The 24,216-nt window shown below is 39.2% G+C and overlaps 1 protein-coding gene across 7 annotated transcripts; it reads right to left on the reverse strand.

The window, feature by feature from the left end:
- Positions 1 to 239: 239 nt before the first annotated feature.
- Positions 240 to 23,640, reverse strand: ptdss2 (phosphatidylserine synthase 2). 7 transcript variants are annotated; one of them, XM_039614513.1, is made up of 13 exons: positions 23,514 to 23,640; positions 21,544 to 21,877; positions 17,769 to 17,870; positions 15,082 to 15,164; positions 12,886 to 12,953; positions 12,112 to 12,246; positions 10,086 to 10,136; positions 9,725 to 9,838; positions 8,763 to 8,881; positions 8,553 to 8,667; positions 7,643 to 7,788; positions 6,493 to 6,678; positions 240 to 3,458 (listed from the first exon to the last, which is right to left on the reverse strand). In XM_039614513.1, exons 2-13 carry the CDS (start codon positions 21,747 to 21,749, stop codon positions 3,305 to 3,307), a joined length of 1,479 nt encoding a protein of 492 aa, XP_039470447.1. In that variant the 5' UTR covers positions 21,750 to 21,877; positions 23,514 to 23,640; the 3' UTR covers positions 240 to 3,304. The 7 variants fall into 7 exon arrangements, with proteins under 7 accessions (XP_039470447.1, XP_039470450.1, XP_039470448.1 ...); XM_039614516.1 differs by lacking the exon at positions 23,514 to 23,640 and adding an exon at positions 22,729 to 22,871; XM_039614514.1 differs by lacking the exon at positions 23,514 to 23,640 and adding an exon at positions 22,559 to 22,611.
- Between the last annotated feature and the right edge of the window lie 576 nt (positions 23,641 to 24,216).

Raw genomic sequence — 24,216 nt, forward strand, 5'->3', positions numbered from 1 at the left:
GTGACACTGTATACAAACTTACCAAGCATGAAAACTTTCTGCCCTTAAAAAAAAAAAAAAAAAAAAAAAAAAAGCACTGAAACTCTGCAATAATAGATACTACAAAGGACACATTACTTACCTATAGTATCACCGATGGGTGGTCACTGTAACTGCATTGAAGCACCAACAGTTAATTCCATTTGAGGCAATTAAAACATCTGTCACCTGATTTACTCAGAAAAACAGACTGTGCAAAGTTGAGTTTTTATTTTATTTTATTGAAAACATTATAAAAGTATGTGTTGCAGCAGCATATTCACTTTTTATGATCAACATCTTCACATTTACACAATCCAAGTTGAAAATGGCATTTACAGCAAGCAGTCAATGATCAATCTCCAGGAGACATGACTGCACAGGGTAGAGATAACCAGGCATCTACCGCCCCCATGAGGCTGCAAGTGAAACTAAACTGAACCGCAAACACTAAAGTTCCTGTTTTTGTTTTTTTTAAAATTCCACTTTGCTCCACACTGCTTCTACGTGTTCAAGTTCTTTTTTAATTCACTATTTTCTAATGCAGAGCTGATGTGCAAATTCATAACTTGGGTTTAAGTTTTCAGTTACTTCAAACAAAAAACAGTTTTGACCAATTCAAGGCACGAACACAGGTACACAGTGGATACCCAGCCCGTGTCTGAAAGTACTTGACAGAGAAAAGGAAAGGAAAAAAAACAAAAAAACCCTCAAGCAGCTGAATTAGCACAGCACAGGTTAAACAAGCACAAAATCTGAAATATCAGCTAAACATTAGTTTGAAATTCACACAGAAATCGCTGCAGTCAGAGCAAGGTCCACAACACTCAAACCACTGACAGGTGAAGTGACTAACATTGGTCATGTTACAAGGCAATTGTCTGCTAGGAAACCCTTGAGTACATCCATAAGTAACTCCATCATGTACTTCCCAACTAAACAGACTAAACATTTCCCCCATAAACAGGGGCCTCCCTCAGAAAGTCAAAGTGGAGGACCCACTGCAAACAACCCACAAGACCCAAAGAATACCTTATTAGCATCCCAGTGCCAGACACCAAAGAGCTCCCCTGGAGGGCCTTTGGCTGAGCCCTGTGTGACCAGAGCTACCCAGTACCAGGCAGGTGGTTTAAATGTTGCGGCAGGAGGTGCAGCATTGCAGAAACGATGTTCAGCTTAGTGTTTGTGACCCTCTTGTCTGAACAGCTGAATCTGCTGGATTACATTCACGAGAAAACGACTGCAGCCTCACTAAAACAGACCAGAATTTGGATCTCATTTCACAGATATCAGTCACCGGGACACGGTGAGCAACACAGATTTAACTGAACCCCGACAGTCACAGGACACGGACGCAATGTTTTGGTAACAGTGAGAGTTGGGAGTGAAACTGGAACATGCTGATATTTCCAGCTTGTTTCAGTTTGACCACCTAAATCATTTTAATGTAAAGCTTATTTTTATTTTGAAACACTTTCATGTTTCACTAGAGCAGCGGTTAACACTTGTGTTCATCATCAGATTAATCTGCTGATCGTTTTAAGAAAATGTGTAAGCAAGTAGTGATTGGATGTTTTCAGGATGAATTCATTATCAGCACGATGAATCGTGGCAGCTCTACATTTAGCAGCTGTCACCGACACAGATCAAAAGCAACTAAGACAATTCCTCATAATTAGGAGTTTTTAGCTGTAATCATGGCTGTACAGGTGAATTTGGTTTTAGCCGCCTGACCTCCAGGTGACCTTTTGTAACACTAACTAGACGCAGACACTGACGGCGCTGAAACTCAGCTCAGAAAGAATCAAAATGAGCAGTTTGAGGTGCATGGTACCTCATGGTGGATGGTACTTATGGCTTTAGCAAGAAGCAGATCCTAAGCTTTGGCTGATTGCATGTGCAATATGGTGATGCTCGCAAAGCTGAGAAAAAAAAAAAAAAAATAAAAAAAAAAAAAAAAAAATCATAAAACCCCCCAAAATGTAAAACTGTGGAAGAATGTTTGGCATAAAAGGAATCGAATATTAAATTCTAAAGTGACAAATGGTAAAAAGTGTAGAGGAACACCCACATCTCTGCCATTTATCCTTTTTTTTTGTTACGGGGAACAAACACCTCACGGTCTGAGGAAAACCAAGCACAGCTTCCCATCAATGCGTCTGTTGTGGATGTGGATGTTAGTGCTGCAGGTTTCTCTGAACCTCATTTCACAAAAAAGGAATCTAGTGTTTAGCATTGATTTACCCTAAAGAAATAACAGTGATAAGAAAACAGCTACAAAAAAAACAAAAAAAACACTCAAGCTATATCCCAGACACCACGTATATTATTATCACCAGTTAAATAACTAGAATATAGTACATCTTGATTTTATTCTTTTTTTTAAACAAACTTGTCGTTCTTTTCAAGAACAAAGCTTGAGAGGAAAGAAAGGCTTTGACCAGTTTTCCTCTCGTGTGTGTGACTAAAGGAGGATCTGAGCAAGAACCCTCAAGGCTCAGTGCTTCCAGGAATGAACGCTGAACTGTAAATGAAAAAAAAAAAAAAAAAAAAAAAAAAAAAAGAGCTTAAATTGTCTTCCACATGTAAACAATACATCATGTACCTGGGACTAAACCTAGTGTAAGCTGTCAGAATGAATCAGGAATCAGCTGGTAAAGTAAGTGTCACTTAAACTAATCTGAACAGCCATGTGTTGTTATCATTACTCGCGCCCAGGGTGATACTGAAGATTGCATAGTAGTGGATACTAAAACAGAATCCAGATCAGTCATTACACCTTCAGAAACTCCTCTAAATGCTCTCCTTTTTCTCACCTGCACTGATATGACTGCACAACACAGGATTAAGCATATTTACAGTGGCAGATATGTTCCTCCTCCAGTCTTCTTTCGCTTTTTTGTTTTTAAAGACAAAGTGCAGTTGAGAAAATGGAAAAATTATTGGTCAAGAGCACATCTACTTTCCGATTCTGTACTGATTCATCTTATCACCAAACATTCAAAAATATATATTACTAATGCAAAACTATCTTGTCTGTTAATCCACCAAATGTTCTTTGAAACAGAATGAGGTAAATACCGGAAGTAGGACAATAACTACACATACACCGAATGAAAATTGCCCCGTTCACCCCCTTGCCTGTGTTATATGACTACTTGGTTCATGTAGGCACAAGAACAGTATGTGTCCATCCTCTAAGTGTCTTCTTGTGTTACATTTCTCCTCAACTCCTCTCACTATCCCCCTTCACTCACTGCCGACAGCGTGACTGACCGGCTTCCTCTCAGGACTTCCGCTGCCTCAGCGTCTCGGAGCTGCCGTTCAGTTTGCTGCGCCCGGAGGGGGCGGCCGTGCTGCCGTTGCCCAGCGGGCGGTCCCAGTCAGCAGGGGCTTCCTGTTTACGCCGGCACGTCTCTTTGTAGCGGAGTGTGATGTCACTGTGAGAAGACAGAAGGAAAGAGCACACGCATTATTTATAGCGTGTCATCCCTGAGGGTCATGTCTTCCCAGATGGTTTCTGGTCCACTAACTTTTCTCACAGAAGGTTTCTTTCTTATAATTCCTACGCCTACACTATACACTGGGTTATATTAAAAGAAAAACAAACAAAACAGCTGATTACTTTAACAAACATCACAAACAGAAGATAAAGCTCTGCTCTCAAAGTCTCACGTGAACTGCATTTCTTACTTTTTGAGACTAAGAAAAATTCCCAGTTTCTCTTTGTCAAATAAATCCATCACTACAAGAAATGATCAGTCAATCTGTATGAAATCCCTGCTTAGGAAGGGCAGGGGGAAAAATGATAACCAAATCAAACGACCCCCTTTGAGCAAGCACTTGGTGACAGTGGGAAGGAACTGGAAGGTAGATCCAGGCTCAGGGAGGGGCAGACATCTGCCGCCACTGGTTGGGGGTGAGGGCAGGGACCTTTTGTGTATTTGACAACAAATATCATTTGTGTGTCCCAAAATAAGCTGGATGCCATTCGAACAATATTAATATACTTTTTTCATTATATACGCTACTACTTGGCCACATTATACGGTGAAATAACATTTTGTTTCACTGCTATGCTGATAACACACTGCTCCATTTCCCAGTAAGGTTCAACAAGTTTCGTCAACCTTATAAACTGTTTAACCAACATCAAGAAACAGATATGTGCATTAAAAAAAATAAATAATAATAATAATAATAATAATAATAATAATGATGATGATAATAAAAAAATGTAAATCCGATAAACCAAAAATTCTTAGATCTGGTTTGGACAGCCTGCAGCCGAGTACCAACTTTATCAGTTTAATGAGTTGCCAGAAATCTGGGTGTGTTGTTTGATTTTAATCAAATTTTTTAAGAAACGAATGCCTGAGGAATAGTGCGAGGATACGATCAACACTGAGTTTTCAGTGACATTCATTTTCACTTTTACCTTCTCTCTGGTTATTGCAATAGTCTCTTAACAGGTAACAATCAGAAATGAATACACAGACTTCTGTTTGTGCAGCAACAAGACTTCCTACAAGAACGAGGAAAAGTGAACATATTACTCTAACCCTAATGACTCTGCACAGGCTGTCCATGACTTTTAGAATCGATTTTAAGATTTACTTATTTCTTTTAAAGCATTTCATCGCCTGACTGTACTTGAACTGCTGCATAGCAACCGGTGCAAGGTCTGAGATCCCCTGGCAGGAACCCGTTAACTGTGTCCATCTCATGCTTAAAGATGAAAGGCGATCGCTTCGGCTCTTTATCTTAGTTTTCTTTTGACACTGAACTTATTTTAAATGATATATAAATTGATTTTAACATTTCTTTTCATGCAAGTTTATTCTGTTTCTGGGAAGCGCTTCACAAAAAAGTACTTATTATTGTTACTATGTTTATTGTTAACATTAATATTATTTTGAATGCTCCTCATGAGGACCTCTGTAACACTTAATGGAAGAGCACCAGGCTGTTACACACCTCAAAACAAAACATGCACTCAGCACTCACCTCGGTCCACTCATACTAAATGAAGCATATTAGGGAACAGACTGGGAGTGTACAATAGGGTCAAACAGTGCTTGGAAATTCTTAAGGTTCTGTTTATAAAAAAAAAAAAAAAAAAAAAAAAAAAATCACTTTGATCAGAATAACTGGATAATGGCACGCTTTTGTCTTTAGTCAACCAGGAGAAGTGTTTGAGCTGATCTCATTGGCTCTTGTCACATGATGGTTAGTGTGTGGTTGTGTCTGTGTGCGTGTGTGTGTGGGGGTATCAGTTCCTCTGGGTTTCACTGACTCACTTTAACAGTGTCAACATAAACTGAATGCCCTCTAGCGTCACTAAACTGACTGGAACTGAGAGTAAAAATGATGTGAAGGGAAATGAAGACGATAAAATTCACCACAGCAAGAATCCATAAAGTGCCATGCAGGAGATGGAGCCATGCAGAGTATTAACTACGTTCTCTAGAGGATCCCATAGATCCTCTATTCATGATTTTAGATCCAAATGGTGATGTCTTAGAAAAGGGGAAACAAACAAAGAAAACAAAAACCCTACACTTTTCCTATACCTACCTTGCTTGGCAAGGACATTACTGCATTATTGCTGAGCACGAGCAGGAAGTAGTAAGGGAGGGGAGGAAAACAGACAACAAGCTTAACATGCCAGGGCAGGCTGCACCTAACAACAACAACAACACAGTAAAGATAAGGCAGCTAAAAAAAAATTAAATTACATTTAAAAAAAAAAAAAAAAAAAAAAAAAAAAAAAAAAGACAGAAAAGAAAAAAGAAATAAACACACTCCATGAGCTCACGAGGAATAACCAAATGAAATGCAGGAGCACACTGGATGGAAACTCACACGTGTGCAGAGATCTTTCTTAAACTGTAATTAAAACTGTATTTCCTCATCAGTCACCATGAACAGTGTATTTAAAGCAAAAGTGAAGTGCATAACAGCAGCATGGAAACAGATTGTCATCTTTTCCTGCATGAGTGTACAAAGTTCATTTGGAAACCAGCTGCTTTTTGCCAATTCCCAACTTCCCTTCCTATAATTAGCATGTAGGACGTCTCTACAGATCCATAACTGGACTCTATATGAAACAGACCAGTGGAAAATCTACAGAAAGTTGACACACACAAAAACAATACCGTACTTTAACAAGAACGACCCAAAGGTAGACTGGACCTGTCTCAAATAGACTGCACGGTGTCCAGCGAACCAAAATAGAAAAACAGAGGCAATACTTTGGACTTTGGTCTCAGTGTAGTTATTGTGTTTACTAGACACAAGCTAGAAATGGTTAAGAAGCTGAAATCTTTCCTCCTTAAAGCCTAATTGTTTTACACGAAGAGCAAAGACTTTCATTACATTTCAACAACCCCCCCCAAAAAACCCCCCAAACAAACAACAACAAATGAATAAATAAATAAATAAATAAATAAAATAACCCATCCCACTACTTACCGGATGAAAAACCGCCACACGGTCCAGATGAGTATGAGGAGGATTCCTAAAAACCAGCACTGAATGATAAGAGAAGGAATGGGCAGCATGATGGTGTGGGGGTCGTACTTGACCACTATTAGGAACTCCGTTACTGTGATTGCTGATACCAGCCACGCCTGCTGGCCGAGCTTCTTGTGGAACTTCCTGTTGGGAAAATGAAACAATGTTATTATGGAAAAATTATTCAATAGGGAGGATACATTTACTGTTTATTGTTTATTTTTAATATTTACTGGTTACATGTAAGCCTGTGATGAAACACCATAATGCACAGCACCATGTCAATACCCATGTGTTTCAATAGTCAACCGGTAAATGATACTACCATTTCTAGTCTACCAGAAATACTACAGTCTGAGTAATTATATGAATTTTGTTAGTGGACAACACTGGTTAAACAGAACTAGTACAGTACTGCAGTATTTTGCTATATATGCAAATTAATGGATATATGTAGGCTGTTCTACAATGAACTGGAATACAATCAGAGTAATTCCTAACAACAGCACAGGAGCTGTGATGACGTTAACCTGCAAGTAAAGAAGTCCACTAATGCTAGTCATATTTGGCAAACTAATCTGACACTGTGCGTGCACACCACACATTTCCCTGCATTTGGTATTTAAACAGTTAAAAATGGCTTTTAAATACATGTGGAATACATGGACATATTTAATTCAGTCTATTTTTATGAGACTCTAATCCCTCAGGTTTAATCAGTTAATCACTAGAAATACCTCTAGCTCCAACACGACCCAACACTGGAAAAATAGCAGAAAACTAAACATTTCTGTATGTTTGCGTTACTAGTAAACATATTCTTATCAATACACATGTTTGCTCATGGCTGGTATGTATGAATGGTGTTCTTACTAAATATTTTGCTGTGTATAGTACACAGAAGACTGACACATTTCTTCACTGCTGTGCTTATCTAGTTTTCTGATTTCAATTTGCACTACGATAACCAGTTTAAAACTCAAGAGCAAACACTTGATTAAACTGAATCAGTGCTGAATGTCAACAAGTTCTTTTTCATACAGTCTTTTATTATACACCCGGTCAAACTGTCCAACTCCCAAAAGAAAAGCTGCGCATTGCTACTCACGGGTCATCCATGAAGTCGTAGATCTCCCTCATGGCTACGCCCCCCACGTTGACAAAAAAGACAAGGCGAAGCAGCACCAAGTAGTGTTCAGGAGGCATCCACAACACAAATTTCAGGTAGAAGGTGTTCAGCTCTGCCAACAGAAACTGGCGAGATAGGAGATAAAATATCTTAATTTAGAAGCACTGAGAACACAAAAACAACACAGAAAAGCAGAAAAAGTTACAACAATCAGTCCATGTTGGGCACGCCTTTCTCTTCCACTAGCTAACAAGAACTAACCTTTTACATTTAGTGAACTAATTCAGGTGTCAGGCAGGGAACCAAAAACAGAAATAGAGCCAACATAACTACGCCCATATTTGATGAATTACAAATCTGATATTTTATTTCCTCTCTCCTCGATTTATGAAACACATTTCCCATGTGTCTGTTATGTACAGTTATTTGAGAGTCCTTTCTAAGACGACAGTACAGTGCTGTTTAAGCTTAATCTTGATCTATTGTCACAACAAGTTGTCTGGATTTGATGTTTATGCTCCACCCGCCTTTGCTCACATCGGGTGGTTGTTATGTTTGCAGCGTTACAATGTGTTGCTAACAGGGAAGTAGCAGAGTGGCCTCTGGCGGACAAACTAAGCAACGCCGACATTCAAAACATGGCTGAAGGGTGTTTCTATCACCTCTTTTTTTTACTTTTTCCACTTCAATTTATCAACAGTCATAAATCCAGATAGAGATATATCAGCAATATATTAATACATATATTTGTTAGGCCAGTACATGAACATGTATTATCGATATATCAGAGTCTAAATACATTACATTTGCTGTGCATTTTGATTGCATGGTGATGTCATCATTTTTTGCAGTGAGACAAATTCTTTCCCTTTATGTTAACATTTCTTACCATAAAGATGATGCCTAACACAGCAAGCCAGCGGCGAAGGTTTGAAGCAGGCTTCCACTCAAACTTCACCCAGCTGTAAGGTGTGAACTGGAATGCTATACGCTTTATTTTCCCCCTGCCAAGTACAGACAGAGATATCATTAAATATAAACAAATACAGAAGCCCAACATTAAAATGTTTGCAAAGAAATGTCTTTTATAAAGTCATACTTGTATGTAGGAATGTTCCAGAGGCCCTGCCACTGATACGGTTTCATTGACAACCAGGCCAGGGTCTTCATGCCACAGTAGATCCCCAACCCATTGCACACCAACACATCCATGATCCACTAGATGGAGAAACAATGCGAGAAAAGGGTAAGTGAGGTGCAGTAATCCTCCAAACCAACTATCACACACCACCTCTCCTCCACCTTGAACATAATTTACAACTACTATAACTAAGATTTTTTGTGAGTAACAAGTAGCAACAGCAACCGCAGTATTTATCTTTACAGTCGTGAATATAATTACAGTTTGTTTATATTTGGATTTTTTCTATTGCTTTCCAGCAGTGCTCACTTGGCTTTACCAGCTACCCCTTCTGTTAATTAGATCACCTAGTTAGCTGCTGGTATAAAGTTCTTATCATGCAAACAAATGAGGACTTTGTTGCCATTAGAAATATCACTAGCAAAAAATTCACTCCCGTGCTTCCACTTTCTGTGCTTTTACTTATAAATGTGCTGAAGAGCAAGAGATCCGTGACCCTCCCAACTTAACACACGATGAATATAATTTGTTCTGCAAAATGTCCGTAAAACCCTTTAATTTTACTTTTAAATTTAAAACACATTTACAATGCAATACTTGTTTTGAAAATTTTGTCTAGTCACACTTTGGTTCAAAGAAACTTCTTGTCTAATATAAACACATTTGAAAAATCTGTCCACATTAGGCAGGATTATATCTGCAGTAAACACTGTCACGCTTTAAAGAGAAGACATCTCGATCTTATGTTTATTTCTTCAATGTGGCAAGGAATTTTTTTTTTAAAGATATTGTTCATTTTTACTATTTGTGCCTTATTACAAAACACTCACTCAGAAAACCTAGACATAACAACCAAAGTAACCTCAAAGTGTGTCACACAGTATTTTGTAATCAAAAGAAACCAGCACAAATGTACGTACATGGTCCCACCAGCACTCTGAGAAGTTAGGCAACTGGTGCTCCAGGCTGTACTCCAAGAACTCAAACATGACACTGATTATCATACACATCCACCAATCCCGAATCATTAGAGTCTGGAGGGAAAATAGAGTGTGAGGAGGTCAGCAAGATAACAGACAATAAACAATAAAAAGGTGCAACTTTATTTGTCAATAAATGATCACACCAGAGTGGGAATGACCTCACTTGGCACTTATTGACTAGGTGCTCTGTAATCTTTGCAAAGTCAAACCATTTAAATCTGTGATGTGTACACAACAGCGAGGACTGCACGCTCAACTGCTTTTATGAAACATGTCAGACAGCTTATTGCAAACCTACCTTGATATACCATCCGAGAAAGTGAGCTGGCACGAAGCCATCCATCTTGTCCTGCAGAGACAAATAATGTTTAACAGCACGCCCAACTACAATTTTGCCCCTAAATCTTACACGTGAAAAGCCCTTTCATTAAACTGTTGATCGTTTGGACAAACACTAGACAGTAAAATCACAGTTAGCTATACATGTTATGCCAATGAGGCAAATGAGAAATGTCACATGGACACAATTAATCCAAACTAAAGCTATCAATATTTATTAAAGGGTTACACTTTACTTAAGGAAGGTTACAAAAATGTTATCAGCCCCTCAGGCTCCAAGCAGATGCACCAGTGATCTCAATTTCAACATCTGTAGTCACCTTGTTCTCAAGTTATCACATTCACAAGATTTTCAGAAAACTTGATCTGTGACTTTGAGGTCAAGGTCACAGATTTGAACTCGTTAAAGATTTTTAGTAGATAGACCCATGGCATCGATCTGAATCTACTATGTTGCTTTGTTCTCGTGTTATTGCATTTCCAAAGTTGGTGCCAACAAATACCCCCTCAGCCTTTTACGACTGAGGGGTAAAAATAACTCTTTTTAGGGTCAACTGGAAAGAAAAACAGATGTGAAATGTAAAAGTGAGATCAGAAATCAAATGTGACATAATCACATGCAAACTATAAAGTGACATTTAGAATCTTCAAATAGATCATTCCCTGTAAGCCTATATGTTGTCAATACAAACAATAATTATTAATCACTCCAAGCCTGTATATTGACTGCTCTCCATTCATCTACACATAAATACAGTGCACTGTAAGAAACTGCACACAGCTGCTCCTTCAGTGTTTTATATCCCAGCAGCCACATGTAGGCACCAGAACCCTGATCTTGATAACCATGCAGCCACTGATTTGTGAAATTCCACATCTGAGTGCAGTGCCAACCATCCACCGTATTTACTGCAAAGTAACCCATTTAACAGGGAGATGTGTTGCATTACAGTGGTAGTGGATCACGATAAGCATCCTATGGTTTCTAACTTTCCATTAAAACACAGACCTGCGACTGTCTGTGTATTTATTAACATTACCAAAATGTATTTCAGCTCATTGAGCTCTGTTTTAAGTTTTACTGCTCCACTGATATAATCCAAAACAGCAAGTGTGCTTAGAGACGCTCACAGCCTGTGCTCTAAAAAGTCCTGCTGCTTTCTACTTGTGCTCGGACAGTTAAAATAAGACCATCTGTGTTCAAATAAAGCATCACATCTAGTTCACACTGGAAACAGGAAGAAATGAGCACAGAGAGTACTGGGTCACTGAACAGGACAAAGCCTCTTTGGGCATCACAAAGCACAAATAAAATGCAATTAAACACAGTTCCACCCTTACTATTTGGATCATATTATTTCTGCTTAGTAACTCAGCACATTTTTATGTACTCATTTTTTAGCTTGTCCTTTCACATGCAACTTCCTACAACCGAAGTAAAGTTATTTATAAATATGTGGCTGTAATTTGACATTTTAAAAAGTCTATTCACAGAAATGGGGTTTTAGAGGCTAAAAATCAGACTGTTAGTGGAGATGGGCTCTGGGTCATGGCAGCAGAGAGAGGAAGGCCTGGTTCTATTGATGGACTGTAATCTGCGCCAGACTCAAGCTGCTGCACACCTCCACAGTAACTGTATTCTTGTGTGTGTTTGAGAATGAAAGAGAGATAAAGTAGAAGAAAAAGAGATAGAGAAGTTTTACTGTGACACAAAAGGCAATACACAGATTCATCTAAGCTGCCATATTTTTTTTTCCTGTATCTGGGCCACTTCCTTATTAGCATTAATTGAGGACAATATGCACAACATTATAAATGCATGACTGGACAAGAAATGTTACTTTTAGGAAGGCGGCCTGTTTCTTACTGAGTTGTTTTCAACGACATAATACTATCAAAAACTCAAGTCTTACAAACATTCCTACCTGCAAAGATACACGGGAGAGAAAAAGTAACATGAAAAGCAAAAAAATTCATTCTCTCACCCAGATGTTGTGGAAAGGGTCTGTAGTGTTTCCAGGGTCATAAATGAGGCAGTTTCCCCCATAATCGCGCTCAGGGAGAGGAACCCCCAATTTGGGGTCAATGTACTTCATGAACTGTCGTCCATCGTGAACCGTCTGGATAAAAGAGGATAAGAATAAGAGCAAGTACCACCAGACCTTACATTTCTACACGAGCTACATTAGATGGTGTCCTCCTTTAGCTAACAACAGATTTCTGTGGCATAAAAGTAAAATTTTATTGCTTTTTACCTAGCAACAACTTAAAATTATCCTCGCACAAACAGGAAGTAGATGCTTAAATATACCCCCCCTTTATTCTTCTTCTTTTACAGTGTCCAGGGCAGTCTGAAGGGTCTGGCTCAGTGACAATTTAATTAAACTGGGAGAGTGAAAAGAGGCTTCCAGGGATCACAGCAGAAAAAGCACCAAAGTCTGGAGCAGACATGTGATAGTGGGAGGGAAAAAAAAAAAAGCCCGATATTTTGCCCAGGCTTGACTACACTTTAAGAAGTACTTATGGATTCCATCTGGCCTTCTTTTTGGAGACCACGATTATAATTAAATGTCAAAGTAAACGTCCAGAAAACCTGTGTCATCAAAATCACTGAGTAGAAAACTCAAAAAGAGAAGTTTGATGTGGGAAAATTGTCATGTGATTGTGTACAGAGTTCCCATGAGCTAAGAATTTGCATTGCACGTGTTGATCTGACGTGTTTTAGCCTTTCCAGGCAGCAAAATTCTCACCACACCAACCTGAAACAGGATGAAGATGAGGAACAGTTCATAGACGACAGTGACGCAGAGCCAGAAACGCCAGTAAGCTAGAGCGAGAGAGAGAAATCAGTTACACTGAATAAAAAACTAAATTAGTACTTTGTTTTTAAAGACAATGAAAAAACAATAATAACAACTTTACATGACAATTTCCTATTTGTGCTGAGTAAACGTTCCACGTTCCAAATCTAACTACTTCTATTCCCTGCAGGTATGAACATTTGACACTCAGTCCAGAGTAATATTTTACTGTTCGGTTACATAGCTTCAACGTTGCTGCCCCAAGTCTTCCCACTAGTTTTCCAACAAAAACACCATAAACAAATGTATAATGTGGATTTTGGTTAAAGACATTTAAAAAGAGCACCTGATGACATACAGAAATGAGCTGCTAGGGGTCCTGGCATTTGGTTCAACCCCAAATCATTAGTTCATTTCCACTAATAAACATCTGCCTGAATTACCTGAGTATACACATAATGTCATAATGTGTTTCTGAAGATTTAATGTGGTAAACACCAATCTCAGTCCTAAAGTCCCACATGAGGAGTGCTTTTAATTCAACTGCTATTGAGCTGAATTATTGTGGTGATTCACATTCACAAGCTCAGTTTCCTTTGACACACCCAGTCTGTGATTCAGCAGGAGCGACAGGTTTTAATGCTGAAGGAGAAAAAAAACAAAAAAAAAAAAAAAAAACCCTACTGGGTCTTTTTCCCATGATGGTTGTCTATGGAGAGCCAACTGTAAGGTGACAAACACCAGGACCTACCCTGCTGGATTAACAAGCAAAAGATTGAAGCAACTGCATACACACACACACACACACACACACACACACACACACACACACAACCACATCCCCTCAATCAGCCCACAAAAGGTGCGAGTAATGCAGCCAAATACTTGCTCGACCACTTCACGCCTACCTACAACCGACAGCATTCAGCATGTCGCTGCATCTGCCTTCCACGCCCTGTTTTCCCTCCTTCCTTCCTCCCTTTCCCTCTGGAGTTAGCTGTTGTGTGTTTGTTGTGCGGGAGATGTTAAGTGTTTTCTGCATGAAAGCTCTGTTTAGAAAGCTGTGAGTGCTCTTATTTAAATAGTAGCACCTTTTACAAACTGCATCAGATTTAAAGAAGGAAAAAATAACTATCTGTTAGGATGCAAGTTTACAAAAGCATTAGAGTAGAAATCCAACTGCCACAGCTCACGTGCTGCAGTCAGGCACGTAGATTTTTCTACCTGGGCAACAGGTTTTAGCACAAGCAAAATCTACAATTGTTTTTCACATGTCTTACAACAGCTTTGTATTTCAGTGTCGTATAATGCATACAAGTAACAGATTACTCTCTCTCTCCCTTTTCCCACGCATATACCCTGAAAACCCTGCATCTGTATTGTAATGAACTCCAAATGTCATCTCTTTCCATCCACTCCCCCTTGGATGACAAGATCAAAGATGTTTCATATAAATTCATTTGCATGGCACAAAAAGCCTCTGTGGAGACCTAACCAACAGTTTAAATACATTAAAAGGTAAACAGGCAAACAACTGTATCAGGTGTGAACCTGTCACAAACTGCCATTTTCAGTGTCACTGAATAATGCCACTGCAATGCCTAATGCACCATTTACTAGAACCATATAGCCCATTATAAATTAGTCACTGAGATTTAAAGCCTCATAAAAATGAATGATTTGGGATCGTCTGTACTGTCTGCAAACTCATTTAATTTGACAACTGTCTTCAATCAACTGCTGATTCTAACCAGGATGTGTATTTTCCATTAGGAGGATGAAAATGTTATTACTACTGACTGAACTACTGACTCAACTGCCAGCTGCTTTTAATGATAAACATATTTTTATATAATCGGTTTTCACAATCCCCTTTTCAACCTTTGTTTTAAGGCATTTCAACTATTTTACTTATCTGGAAGCTTTAAGAGGACAAACAAATGTCAAACTGGCATATCCTGGATGTTGTCCAGTATTTAATGAAAGGTAATAAAACAGACCAGGGTTCAATACAAAGAGCACTACATGGCTTTAATATGAACTTCGACTTGCATTTCCAAGTGCCAACTTTGTTAACTTATGCTAGATTCTTAATATAAAAAGAGAGATTTGACATGAATTACTTTAACCTGGTGTTAAATGTGCTTTTCATACCTGGATGCGGTCTGGTGAAAGGTCCATCTTTGGCCTGTGTCACTCCAAAACAGAGGAACACCAGGATGCTGGCCACAATACCCCTAGAGGACACACATTTGGGAATTCATTGGAATCACAAAGATTTCTGTATTGATTACTCATAATGTGTTCTTACTGAACCACCAACAAACAAACAGCTTATTTTCATGTCTTTATACTAGGAAACAAGTGAACCTCTATGCTAACTACTACAGTGTTTAAATTACAGATATGAGACTGGAATGTGGTTAGACTGAAAAAACTGTTTGTCCTGTGTAACAAAAAGGGTCCAGCTCTGTGTGTGAGGAATAAAAAAAAAAAAAAAAAAAAGGGGCAGTACAACAAGATTTAACCGTTTGGAAAGTGTTGACCCAAAACAAATTAGTATGTGAGAAAAATTAAATCTTGTCCTTATCCCAATTGAGATGTCAGTATTGTCAATATTGATGAACAGTATTGTAGGAAGAATGGCCTACAATTCCACCACATCACTGTTCAAGTCTCAGAAGTAGCTACAGGACACATCTAAGGGTGATGGCTCAACATGTTCGCCCAGCATGTTCAATAAAGACATGAAGTTCACCTGTTTGTTTTTTTTAGCTCAGTCAAATTGTGTTTGTCCATTACTGTGACTTCAATTAAAATCAGTATGCATTTCAAAGGGGCCGAAAGGCTTTTATTACAGCTACACAAGTCTCAGCATTTCAACCCCGTTAACCTTTAAGATCTGTGATGTCAGATCAATCAGACAAGGCATGAATGGGAGGATAATGGCTTGGAGAATTAATAATTAAATAACTTGAATCTGGAGGTCTGGCCTGCTTCTTCTATTTCAATATTACAACTTCCTTTGTGTTTATTAAGAATCAGACCAGCCTAAGTTGAGCTTAAGTTGCTGTTGATTTAAGCGCTGAAAACCGGATTTGACCAGACGAGGACACTGTCCTGACCTTACAAGTAAACAGAGCAGGCTTAAAAGACTGAGCATACAATGGGATTACAGCGCGTGGTAGCCAACAAGCGTAGGAGCATGAGCATGTGAGATTTAGGGATCGATTTCTTCACTGTGTGAGTCTGGAATCAAATGAATGTGTGTTCAAAGAATACAACACACAAAGTGAAGTTGTGTGTGAACTAGTGAGAGTGGTCCCGAATTGCAGGGTTGACTGGGAGTCGAGGAGTAACCAAGCAATGCCTGAGAGTGAGCTCCGCTTCCAGGGTGAAGCTGTTAGGGTATTTATCCCAAGGAGCCGGACTACGCTGATGGCAGCAAATCCTGTTAAGGAGCATCCACACAAACGCAACCTACAAATCACCCCATCTGTTGCAAACACACATCATTGATAAAGCCTGTTTTGTGCCTGACCTTCTCAATACACCTAAGTACAAAGTCACCATAAATAAAAGTCAAAAGTAAAAACTACTAACAATAACACTGCTTTGTTTCACAGATTTTTAGCTGTAACACACGTAAATGGGAGTTTTAAGCCACATGCAAACTTGCCTTGACTAAATCTCACTGTTTGAAATACAAGAAGCTATAACAAACACTATCAGGGACAGGTCTGATCATTTCCATTTCCATATTTATTCAGCAGCATGGCAACAGCTCCAAAAAAAACTTTAGCCACAAGAAAAACAAGTTCTGCAACAGCTTATGTATTCCCATAGGAACAGTGCTCTGGTGCAACCAGCCTGCAGAGCACTTTGAAACTCAGCTACACCTCCTACTTACTGCCTTTTCCTAACAGGAAGCACAAAGTAGCTGGTACAACTTCCAGCAGTCACTCTGCAACTTTCTGTAGTTTGCAGTAATAAAAGAAACTGAAATAATCTGGCATTTATCCAAATCTCTGTGGTTTAATGAACGTGATAAAGTTGGATGTATTTTTTTCCCCAAAGTTTAAATAAAACCCATTAAATGCACTTGCTAAATGCTCAACTCGTATTTATAGTGTTCTTTTCATGGCCAAGGTGGTTGTATACATGGCCTTGAAAGCTCAAGGTGAGTGTGACTGTAAAGGCTAGTGACTCATCTCAAATGGTGACTTTTGCTCCTTGCCCATGTTTATAGGAAATAAGTGGTTTATTCCAAATGTTGTTTAAAAAAAAAAAAAAAAAAAAAAAATCAGAGTAGCTACTGGTTGGTTGGTTGCATTGCGGTGTTTCCCTCACATTTAGATTTGATCTATTCTCCAAGTATGTCGCGACAAAAAAAACTGAGCAATAAAATGCGCTGTCCCTTATGAAGCAGATGAACTCAAACCTCAGCAGTCTGCACCTGCTGCTGTTCCAGTTACAGTGACTGTCTAACTTGTAGCCCATCTCAACAACAGAAGAAGAGCTGCTGCTGCCAGTTGCAGTCTATAACAGTCGAGATAAAGATACAAATGCTTGTTGCTTCAATTTGTGGCATCATTCAAGGGGAAACAAACAGTATAAGATGTATTGTCAACAAACATTGTTACAACAAAATGACCAAACACAATTTTCCTAATGCTAAGTTACCAATAAAATAATCTCTCTCTCTCTACATAAACTGGTGCAAAAATGATATCATAAAGCTTCAGTTTAAAAGCCTCCTGGGGTTAAAGTAGACTTTTTGGGGCCTGAGTTTTGGAGTGTTTTGGCTTTGGTGGCACTAAGGAGAAATGCAACCTACTGACCTTTTAGTGTTGTAGGCCGTGTCCTGAGGAGTCTCCTCCAACAGCGTGACGTAGACCAGAGCGCAGGTCAGAATGAACAGCACTGTGACAGTATGGGCTCGCCTGCAGTGAAAGTGGGGGAAAGGACAGAGAGAAGGATGATAGTACCATTTGTAGAACAGAAAATTCAAATACCAGTCACCACAGGACATTAAAAAACAACAACCAAAAAAACCCCTAGATCAGCTCATGTTGTCTGACATCACCATGGGACAACATTGAGCAACACTGAGATAACACCACAACATTGGAACGGTCTAAACAAATCTGAACGTCCTGTCCTTGCTGCTAAAAACATCTTTGTTGCCTCCAAATATCAAAAGGCATATATGGGGGTAAATCAAGGACAAAATAGGAGATGAAATCTGTTGGGAAACTGTGTTGCTATAGCTAAAAATAGTTACAAAGTGTGTGACAAGCTTCAGTTCAAACCTTTCTTTAACTTAAAGTCAAAAATAGCTTTTGCATCACATGTCTCGTGCCTGACAGTGGATGGAAAAGCTTCGTATCAGGTCTGTTTAAACAACAGAATTTGTATGCTCTGCCAGACAAGGTGAGCTGGAGTTTGATAGCCATGTTGTTGGCTACAGGCCAAAGTTGTATCTTCCATCACCCCATGTCAGCAAACATACTTTGGCCTCTGTGGTATGACATTCTAGTTGTTTAGATATACGTCGATGCAACCTGAGGGATTTACCTCAGCTGACGGGGCAAAGTTTTACGATAATGTCAGGGTCAAGAGAATACACGCTATATAATGGGAGATTTCTCAATTATAAATAAGACAAAGGGACCTGAATGGTCTTTGGAATGCTGACAAGCACATAACAGTTGATAAGTTCTAGAAAGACAAATGGGGTGATTGCTGAGAACAGTGGCAGAGTCACCGAGTTTCCTTATCACTCCTGGAATGTTCGCGCTGATCAGGCTGCAGGTGGACTGAGCCAGTATTCATTAGGGAGGAGGGATTTCTGGGAATAAAGCTAATCCAGATATTTTTAAAACTCATTTTGTCTGTTGGTTAAAACCCCAAAGTGACGGGTTATAAACCCCGACACCAAGTAGCATCCAAACATGCAACATGTAGGTGAACTGTTAAGCTTTAGTAAATAAAGAACAATCAACACTGGTGTCGACCTGTTTACATGACAGCGTGTACCAATGACTGATCTGAGTGGTGCTCATACACGTTACAAAGCACTTACAGGAAACATTTGTACAATGACTTTTTCTTTGTTACTTAACCGTTATGTGAATACCTAAATATCTGTACCAAGCTAAGACATCTGTACCAAGTGTGACAACCAAATGCCAACCATAACACATCTTACATGACAGATGCCATCACGCCTCAAGTTTTAAACCTGTGGAGAACAATCATAGCAAGTGCATTTTATTCCTACCAACCCTCTCATTAATGAAAGGGTCACCAGGTGCAAAAGCCTCTTAATATTTGGGGGTAAACAGCCAAAGGATATATACTTTATAAATCTATCTAATCTAAAACTACAAAGGCAATGTGCTGCTCTGAGAATTTAGATTAAAAGAAAAAAATAATTGAAGGGTACCTGAAAGTGCAGTATAGCAATTCTATAAGAAGCCTTTCTTTATAATAAAGTGCCAACCTTGAATCATATTTCTTTTGGCTTCAAGCTTGATGTATAAGACAGCACGCCAGGTATTGTCAGCCTTTTTCCTGTTCCACCTCCTTATCCAACCTGTTTGGCTGGAGCCACAGGGGGAGGACGTGGTTTCTCTCTTCACTGACAACGATACACCACCACCAAGAGTGGAAAGGTGCAGCGGAAATACCGGTTTGCAACCAGCTAAGCTTAGAAACAAAGTTCACCTCTGAGCTTGAAGTTAAGATTAAAAAAAAAAAAAAGATTCTGCTTTATGCCAGCCTCATGACTAATCAGAGTCTAGATTTAAGGATGAAATGGGGTTAAAATAGCCTTCGACTTTAATGACAGGCGGACAAACTAAGAATTTAATACAATGTGCTTAACTGTCAGTTTCATCTAATTAGACGTTTGCCGAAACCAGTGTGAACAAAACTGCCACATTTTGAAATCGCTCAGCACTAAATCAATTTAAGGGAAAAATATAAAAGTGGAATGCCAGCACAATTACATTTAATCAGTCCAAGTTCGTTATAAGGCATATTAAAATGACCAAAAAAAAAAAAAAAAAAGAAAAAAGTTTGGCGTTGTCAGTTCCTTCCTGTGCCAGTGATGCAGGCTGTATGTCATGTGCATACCATTTTTAACCAAAAGCTGCTGCCATACAGCTTTTTACTATGAACTCTGAACACTTGGGAGACACACAGAGTCCATGCGGTGCCCTACCACCTACACACTTGGAAATACACCAACAACTGCCATCTTGTTCCTAACCTGCTTCATACATGCAGGTTTATCATCTGCAGTCAGCACTTGAAAATGTTCCACAAAAAAAGGTTAAATCTTACAAATAAAAATGTAATAATGTAATGTAGAATGTAAATTCAAATGACTCACAGAAAGAACCACTTTCCGTTCTTGTTTTTTTTTTTTAATACTAGACAGCAAAAATTCAGGATGCAATCGGTTTAACAACACCCACAGACTGTTGTTATGTTGACCCCTAAAGCAAACAGCTAAAAAGCCCTAGAAGCCAGCTCTGAATTTTACAATGCTACGTCGTAAGACTGCATCTGGATGACTGCTGACACATTTAATTGCCACATAAGTGGCTAAAACCTGGTTTAGGTTCAGTCTAATATAGCAACCCTGCCTTCATGTATTTGTCAATACTGTTCTGGACAAGTGACCCTGATTATTAATCCACATAAAACAAGATTCTTGTATTTTCATAACTGCAACAGACAAAGGTATTTTAGCTCCTGCTAACACCTCACTACAGAAACCTGATGCCAAGGCCGTACCACAGTAATGAGAAATTCTCATTAAGGTTCCCACTGGGAGGACCAGTTTCCTCTGCTGCCAATGATATTGGATAGCTTAGCAGATTCTTATTCAATCCTTTTTTTGTACACAAAGCAGAAATGAAAACCGCACACACACTCAGGGAAGCTTAAATATTCCTCGAGTGACAGGCTGGAAAGCTAATGTAGCTATAAATTAAAAAGGGCTGCAGAAGGGAATGCCACTTTTCCAGACTAGCTACATACCATACCGTAACGAAACCTGTGTCCTGCAACATGTGTGTCGTATTCCCATTGTGGATACTTTTTTCTTTTTTAGTTGGCTTATACATACTTTTGTTAAAGTAGTGAGAATTAAAATGTGTGGCGTTAGGAAAGATAAATGAAGTATGCTCTCATTTCTACAGTTTGCAGGACAGGCGTTATACCTGGCACACCTTCAGATCTGCCGTGAATGTCAAAGAATCTCTCAAGTGTCATGTCGGCAAGGAGCCCTGAGCTTGGATGTGCAACGTGAGCATCCATGACAACACTGCAAACCCCACAACACCTTTAAAAGTGACATTTAGTGGATCATTTTTACTGGAATAATTTAACCAGGATGGAAAAACAACAACAAACATTTCAGTTTGACCTGACATTTACAGCAAGGTCACATTATCTGCTATCATTAATGGAGGTCGCTCTGGGCCTGTCTTTCAGTTCACCTTGAAGCACATATTACACCCTGCTGTCAACTAACACATGCTTCCCCCCCTTCTGTCTCTGCAGGAGCCGTGAACTTGCACTGACACCGCCACAAACACTCACCAGAAAAAGGTGTTGGTCCCGTCGTCGTAGACTTCGCACTCTGTGTTTCTCCGGTGCAGACTCTCCCTGGAGGTCTGCTTCATCACCTTGGCTTTAATGGTAGTGCTCTGATCCGGACACGCTGGATCCACGGAGCCGTTGTTGACCTGCTCGCCGACGCTCTTGCCCGCAGCCACGCCGCTTTTCTTCGACTCCGGCTTGGTCATGGTTCTCACCGACCAGCCGCCCTGCGCTGCTTTAAAAAAAGCTGATCCCGTGCGCTTTGGTTTATCCCTGAGCTTTGCTCCCGTCTACTGTCATCCGCGTCAGCCCCACCCAAGTGGCTGTCAGCATCCTGTGGTGGTCGGGGGAAATGAACGTTACCAGGGCGACACTTGAAGGGTGGGGAGAATAACCTGAAAAATCACGCCCTGCTGCTGAGCTGACCTGCCCGGCACGGACAGCCGCACACACATGCAGATGAGAAATGCAACCGAGTCAGGTTTGACACCGCCTACTTATTTTAAGGCATTTCTACATAACCTGCAGAGTAACACTTCTATGTGTCAGCAATGGCGACCACTTTCTCACATGCCCACTGGAGAGGATGGGGGGGGGGATTACACGGTAAACAAATCACTGTGCCTGCACTACGATGGGTACGTAGCGTTGATATAAGGCAGCTTGGTGAACTGCATTAGCTATTTGTAGCAGACTGTTTGACCTTGCCAGCGAGACTGCGTTGACTGACAAGCTCCTTATCAATTAACCAATCAAGGCAAAACCATAATTACTTATGCCATCATTGATTAGCTAGCCATTCCTTGCCGGGGAAATAATCAAGCTAACATTACTTACCAGCTGAATTTATGGGCTTACTGACCGGAGTCCGAATGTATTTTGAAACTAGAAAAAGCTACATTTGTGTAAAAGTAAAAGAACCCGAGCAACAAAGGAAGTATTCTGGTGTATTACTGTAGCCCGTAACCCGTCTTTATTGATACTACAAACAGATAAACCGCATCAGCGACCTTACCGTCTACGCGCGTCACGTGGACATAGCGAAAGCGCTGGTGTGTGGTTGAGCAACCAAGCCGCCTCCGGTTTATTCGTTTCACAACAAAGTTCTCTACGATGCGCTACATTGAAGCAATTTTATTTTGAAATACAAATATTTCATTCGGAAGTTGAACTCTCGTTACTCACCGTAAATTTAACACATTGATAGCCTGACCTATTTGGCGGGTTTAGTTAAGGATCATCCGTTTATATGTAATATTGATTAGTAAATGGCAAGTTTTAGAAATTTCGCAGTAACAGTAGGTTTTAATGCAACTAACTGCAAAAAACTGCACTGTTAACTTGGTTAGACTATAAAACTATTATTAAAACCGCATTGTTTTGGCTAGTGCTATATATGGGTATTAGGTATGTCGTCATTTCCGCCTAGTTTAAAAGTCGGACGTTATTTGCATACAGAAATTGTTAAATAATCAGTTAAATATAAATAAACAAAATGGTATTTGTACTTATTATTTAAAGCAAACTGTTTTTTTTAGAGTTTTGTTTTTCATATGACAAAATGATATGCGTAATTGTTTCAGAGAGCATAAAAAAGCATTGCCAGGTTATTCAGTAAAACTCGTGAGTTATAAACAGCAACTGCGCTGACTTTCTGATGACGTGAAGCATTACATGCATAAAGTAAGTGAAAAACATAAGAAGCATAAAATCCAAGCAACTTTCAACAATTTCCACAAATAGTGTTTATAATACTCACCTCTGACATTAATAGTCAATTACTTATTAAACAATATGTTTCCTTTTTTGGCCTTCTTGAAATTGCAGGTTTACTGTCCAATAGCTCATACTTTTATTGATTATTATTATCATACTTATTGTTTCCCAATTAAATCAAAATATTTAATTGGGACCTTTAGCTCCTGATACACAAGATCTTGTCTCTAGTAATCAGTGTGGTGTAAACTTACCCAATATTCCTTGACAGTCTGATTTACCCGTAGATAGAGCAATCTGCCAAGATGTGAACATGTGTCCTTACTGTCTGTTCTCTGACAACTGTTACAGAAACTTTTAAGAGGTTGCCACAGTGAGGTCGGTATATTATTTGCTAAAACGTCCTCATCGAGTTTATTTAGGTGAAGATCCAAACAGAAGCTCCTCCTTAAGACGTCCCTCTCAACATACCTGACTGCACATGGCAGCTATTATTATGTGTTGTGTAACTAGAGTGCTTGCCAGAGGTGAAAAAGGTACTGATTTGTAAATAAGAGGACCTGAATAATTTAGGTTATTATATAATATTATACAACAGGATATTTCAAACTAACTAGACTTGACGAAGCTTTCTTTAAAGATATAACACATTTTGGGTTCAACTTGAAAGAGATGTGAGATGTAAACATGAGGTCAGAGGTCAAATATGATATGATATTTGGATGCAAAATATAAGGTGATATTTAGAATCCCCATATATCATTGCCTATAAGCCTATATGTTGTCAGTACAAACAATGTCAGTAGTAAATCGTTTTAAATAGTTCTGCATAACATTATTATCACTTTGACCTTCAGCTCAATCTATTGGCCTTGAAGGAGAGGTCAGAGGACAAATATGACATATTTTAAATATTTATATCGTACTTTGTATTTGTTGATATGTTGACAGCACAAA

The sequence above is a fragment of the Oreochromis aureus genome, linkage group 7 (genome assembly GCF_013358895.1).
Source record: "Oreochromis aureus strain Israel breed Guangdong linkage group 7, ZZ_aureus, whole genome shotgun sequence".
NCBI classification, from domain to species: Eukaryota; Metazoa; Chordata; class Actinopteri; order Cichliformes; family Cichlidae; genus Oreochromis; species Oreochromis aureus.